Here is a 6,000-nt window from a genome sequence, read left to right as displayed (position 1 = left end):
AAAGAGTGTAAACATTTGTCAATAGAAGGACATTAAAAACATCCTATGCAGGCGCTTTCCTGGTGGCACAGTGGTTGAGAGTCCGCCTGCTGATGCAGGGGACGCGGGTTCGTGCCCCGGTCCCGGAACATCCCACATGCCACAGAGCGCCTAGGCCCGTGATCCATGGCCACTGAGCCTGTGCGTCCGGAGCCTGTGCTCTGCAATGGGAGAGGCCACAACAGTGAGAGGCCCACGTACCGGAAAAAAACAAAAAACAAAAAACATCCTTTGCAGTCATTAAAAAGATTGAAGTTGATAAGTATGTACTCATATGGAATGATGTGCATGATTTGTTACCAGAAAAAAGTATTGTTAAATGATACTAATATTTTGTTTTATCATTCCAATTATACTTTCCATAATAATTATCTCTGAGAAATGGTATCATAAGAGACTTTTTAGTATTTATCAGTCTTACAATTCCTAGAATAGCATATTGTTTCTTTGATCAAAAAAATAATAATGAAAAAGAATGCTGGCAATTTCCCATGCTTTCTCCATGATTATGTATCTATTTTCATAGGAAAAACAAGTGAACAAAAAATTAAGTTTACCTATGCAGTGAACTGGTAATTGTATTGTGTATGTGTATGTTAACCCTAAGCACAGATCTACAAGTTGTTTATTTTATACCCTGCCTGTTTCCAAAAGGAATGAATGTACCTTTTCCCCAAGCTAAAGAACCAGTTCAGTATATTCAAAATAGCATATGCACTAGATGAACTCAGTAAACACTTGCTCAAATAACAATCGTCTTTAGGAAATTTGTTTTGTGTGTTTGTTAGGAAATTTGGGGCACTCTAAAGTATGGGGCCCAGGGTTGAGCTACTCTTGCCGGGGATTAAGGGTGGTAGTGAACCGTTGCTCAGACACGTGCGTGGCTTCTTACCCACACTATAAGCTCCTTATGGGAAAACAACTTGACTTCTTTAAAAATTAGTCTTCTCTCTTCAGTTGTGAGCCTAGCTCTTCAGAAATGAGAAATGAATATAGTGCCGCTCCTTGAAGGAATAATGATACGAAGTTTTAAAAGTGACAAGTTGAATAATGTTATTACTGAGACAATCATGGTGAAGAAAATCCATTTGTAGATAAGCTTCTTAAGGAGGGCTGGGATGGAAAAGCAGACACCCAGAGGAGCTTTGTTACTGTGTTCATTCTCTCGCATCACCTTGTGCTTTATTTAACTTTGTGGCATCTATCACAAAAACAGTATAATTATTTACTTCTGAAAAATCACACAAACTATATGAACTCAGTAAATACCCAGATTGCAAGTCATGAGTCTGTGTGTCTGTCCTCCCACCACCTTTCTTGAAGTCATCAAGGAGAAATTCTGGAAGCCTCCAAATGTTTTGAAAAGACTCATTGTTCTGTTTTTAAGTTCAGATAAAGCCATCAATTTATTACACTTCACAGCTTTCCTTATATGTGACAGCCTACTGTTTAAGACTATATGGGCATTTTGCATTTGAAAGAAGGTAAGGGACTCAAAACCTGGCTGGGGCTTATAAACACTTGGTTGGCTTCTACATATAGGTCATTGTATGTGCTTAGGTGAAGCATGCAAACATACTCACACACAAAATCACCTCCTATGTGTCCTCACAAAGAGTACACACAATGTGTTATATAGAAACTGATATTTTTTAGTACATTTGATATCCAAACTAACCTCGTCAGATTGGGAGATACCTTTTACATGTCCATTTTTTCACTATTTGTTGACTACCTACTGTACCAAAGCACTGTGCTGGGTGCCGTAGGGATATAGGGATGAGTAAGATGCAGCCTTGAGAAGCTTGTTGTACCAGGAAATAAGCTACTGTTATTAGAAACAGAATCTTGAAAATAGCTCATTCATTTCCCTAGTAGAGGGTTGCCATCCGTTTGCTCGCTGGCCAGAGCCTTGCAAAATTTCAGTTGTGGTAAAAGAATGCTCAGGTAATCTCTTCATTTTTCTTGACAACGTATCAAATAGAATGTGTAAGTTGATGTGTTAAGGAACTGGGGCATGATGGCCCCCAGTCTCTGGTTGTAAGCATTTTCCTCCTCCTTTGTTCAAATAAATGCCAAAGCCTGTTTATAAAAAAAAAAAAAAAAAATTTCAGTTGTGGCACCACAGAGAGAAAAGTAATTTGAATTGGATTTACCCTCAAAATTGACGAGGATCAAGACTTTGAACTTGATCCAGTTTTCTTCTCATGTATACTTGAAAAAAAAAAATCAACTTCAGAGTTATAAGGTAAAAACTATCATAATTGCATTGGATTGTAATTATGATTGTTACTTTTAAAGAGGTACAGAAAATGCTGAGTTGATTGGCAAAATATTAATGTTAGATATAATTCTGTGATGATGTTTGCCTCATACAATCTGGTTTTACCAAAACATATTTATCCACTTAAAGAATTTCTTTTTGCTTAATATTTTTCTTCTCTTTTGCAGGAGTTTCTTTTATCAGAAGATTATAACAAGATGACTCCTGTGAAAAACTATCAAGGTAGGAACGAGAGCAGTGTTTTCATTGTCTTAGACTGTGAAATGTTTCTCGGTGGCTTCCACTGCCACAAGAGAGGACTTAACTTTACAGCAGTCAGCGGGAACAAAACAGCAACCCTTTGTAGTGAATATTATCCCCATTTTTGAATCAAGAAGCAGAGGCCCAAAGAGATTGGGCGTGTGGTCTTGTAGCTGGTAAAGTGTGAAGCCAGACAAGGTCAGTGTGACTCCAGGACGCACAGCCTTTGTCCTTTGTCTGCCCGCTCCACCCCACTGCCTGGAAAACCTGCGGCAGACTTGGAGAGTGGGGTCCAAGGCTGGCTTTCCATGGAGCTCATTTCATTTTGGGGTAAATATTTTAAAAGGCTGAAAGTGTTCATATTGTCTAAGGGAAGGAATTCAGGTTTTATTGTGTCTTCAACATTGGTAGTGTACTGTAAGCCCTTTATATAGTATAGATCAGGAGCAATTTTCACTGAGGATTTTTTTCATCCAGGCCAATGTCAGGGGTCAGAACATGAGAGGTAGACGTCATTTCACTTAGACGTCATTTCTTCCAAATCTCGTGACCTCATTCATGATCATCCAGCCTCTCCTCTGATAACCCTCCAAAGACATAGCAGCCCCTCCTGATTTTGGAAAATTCTAAGCATTGAGTTCTTTATTTCTAGATTTTGAGCCAAAATTCATTTCCCTATGGATTTATTCTTTAATTTTTTTCACATATCACTTATCCAGTATTTATTGAGTACCTATTGTGTTCCAATAACTGAGAATTATAATAGTGAACAAGACATGCATAGTATCTATGCATCCCCCATGAAAATAGATGCAAAAACATCTACACAAAATTTCAGCAGATCAAATTCAGCAATATATAAAAAGGTAAGTACATCACAACCAAGTGAGGTTTATTCCCAAGAGAAATCACAGCAGGGACAGATATTTTTATACCCTTATGTATAGCAGCATTATTCACAATAGCCAAAAAGTGGAAACAATGTTCATGTATGAATGAATGGATAAACAAAATGTAGTGTATCAATACAGTGAATTCTTATTTGGCCATAAAAAGGGAATGAAGTACTGATACCTGCTACAATGTGGATGAATCTTGAAAACATGCTAAGTGAAATAAACTAGACACAAAAAACCATACATTGTATGATTACCGTTATATGAAATGTTAAGAATAGCAGAATCCATAGAGACAGAAAGTAAATTAGTGGTTACCCAGGGATGGGGAAGGGGAAATTGGGGGTATGGGTTTCTTTTTGAGGTGATGGAACTGTTCTGGAAATAGTACATTTTCTATGATGATTGCACAACATTGTGAATATACTAAAGATCAGTGAATTATACACTCTTAACATGGTTTAAATGGTGAATTTTATATTATGTGAACTTTATCTCAATTAACATTTTTTAAAAGGTCAGTGATACCAAAACCAGACAAAGACATTACAAGAAAGGAAAACTACAACCCAATATCTCTCATGAGCTTAGATGTAAAAATCTTCAAAAAAATACTAGCAAATCCTACAATGTATGAAACGAATTATACACGATGACCAAGTGGGGTTTATTCCAGATATGCAAAGCTGGTTCAACTTTTGAAAATCAGTGTAACCCATTACATCAAAAAACTAAAGAAGAAAAATCATATGATCATATTAATTGATGCAGAAGAAACATTTGATAAAATCTGACACCCATTCATGATAAAAACTCTCAGCAAATTACAAATAGAGGGGATCTTCCTCAACTTGAGAGAGAAACGTCTATAAAAAACTATAGCTAACATCATACAGTTGACCCTTGAATAATGCAGGGGTAAGGGGTACCAACCCTCCCCACAGTGGATAATCCATGTATAATTTATAGTCGGGCCTCTGTATCCGCGGTTCCTCTGTGTCGCGGTTCCTCCACATCCGCGGATTCAACCAGCCTCGGATCGTGTAGTACTGTAGTATTTACTGTTGAAAAACATCTGCGTATAAGTGGACCCACGCAGTTCAAATGTGCATTGTTCAAGAGTCAACTGTACTTAATTGTGAGAAACTGGATGCTTCCTCCCTAAGATCAAGGTCATGGCTCCTATTTGAGAAGTACAGCCAGGCTTCAAGCCCAGGTTCCTGAAGCTTAACAATACATATGTATCTTCAAAGGGCTTCTTTTCGAATAAGAGAATTCTGTCACCTTAGAAAGATTATGTGCTTTGAGTTTCAGAGTTTGTTTTTTGTTTGTTTTTGTTTGGCTTTTCAGTAGTCATAGGCAGCCTGACAGAGAAAGAGAACCAACTTTGGCAGAGAGACTAGGCTTTCAATTCTAGCCTCATCACTCATTGATTATGTAGCTTTGAGCAAGTCACGTAACATTTTTGAGCCTCCGTCTCCTCCTCTGGCAGCTCAGAGGGCTGTAAACCCCCTTATCTTCTGGGCTACTGTCATCCCCTTGGACTTACAAAGTAACAGAAAGAAGATCAAAGGCCCCTTCATGAGAAAAGGGAGCAAAGCACTGGGGACCACTTTCTGCCTGCAATAGATGTGGGTACAGTTGAAAGTGAACCACTAAGAGAGTTCGCTTTTATTCCACCATTGGTGGAACTTAAATTGGGCATTTGATGACACAGACATGACAGGATCTTCAGAAGTTTCTCCAGGAAGTCCCATCTTTTAGTTTAAGACAACGTTTTGATCTTGATGGTGGCCGATTCTCTGAAAGGCAGACACTGTGTAGAGATGTTAACAGTATTATTGTTTCTATACCCCTTCTCAATCCCTTTAGATTCTCTAAGCGCCAAATATCGGAGTTTAAAACATCAGGCATTTGGTGAAATGTCTGTCCCGGAAGTATTCACTATGGTTCTGACTGTATTGTTTGTTAGCCAGTCTAGAAGCGCCATCTTGGCAAGGCTGGGTTGTGTCTGTAAAAGGAGGAAAACACCCAGCTTTGCAGAGTCATTACAATGACTAAGTGAGACAATATCTTTAAGTACCTGGCACTTGTTAGACACTCAGAAATTGGCAGTGATGCTGTTATTGCTGATAGAGCTGCATTGATCCATCCATGTCCAGTCCTATTTTCATGATCCAAATGGGAAGCTGATGGCTTCTCTGTCATCTCGTCACACACAGGATGAGTCTCCTCTCACCCACCAGGCTGCCAGCTCCTGGGCACAGAGCCCAGTGGGTCCAAGTTCTGGGATATCAATCTTCGTTTATTCCAGTCAGCTCTGTTCAGTGGCCGTGGACCCCCTATACCTGTCCCCCTGGAATTGTATAAGAAGAAGAAAGCGAATATTTTACTGATTTTATTTGGTAATTGAGAAGCCATGAGGTTGGCCAAACTACTCAACTCGATCGTGCCTCAGTTTGCCCACGTGTAAAATAGGGAGATGGAGTATAGATGACATGAATAGTTCTTCTGACTCTGAAATTGTGTGATGCGGTACTT

At 38.9% G+C, this 6,000-nt stretch overlaps 1 protein-coding gene across 1 annotated transcript in view; it reads left to right on the top strand.

The window, feature by feature from the left end:
- The window catches only part of WDFY2 (WD repeat and FYVE domain containing 2), a 181,658-nt gene that overhangs the window by 131,816 nt on the left and 43,842 nt on the right, over positions 1 to 6,000 (top strand). Inside the window, exon 4 of the mRNA XM_007471685.1 lies at positions 2,491 to 2,545. Within this exon, the coding sequence (XP_007471747.1) occupies positions 2,491 to 2,545 (55 nt within the window). The remainder of the gene's footprint in view (positions 1 to 2,490; positions 2,546 to 6,000) is intronic.

This window comes from Lipotes vexillifer, unplaced genomic scaffold, assembly GCF_000442215.2.
Source record: "Lipotes vexillifer unplaced genomic scaffold, Lipotes_vexillifer_v1.1 scaffold470, whole genome shotgun sequence".
Taxonomy (NCBI): Eukaryota; Metazoa; Chordata; class Mammalia; order Artiodactyla; family Lipotidae; genus Lipotes; species Lipotes vexillifer.
The sequence above is the reverse complement of the archived record's forward strand: the minus strand, read 5'-3'. Positions and strand labels throughout refer to the sequence as shown.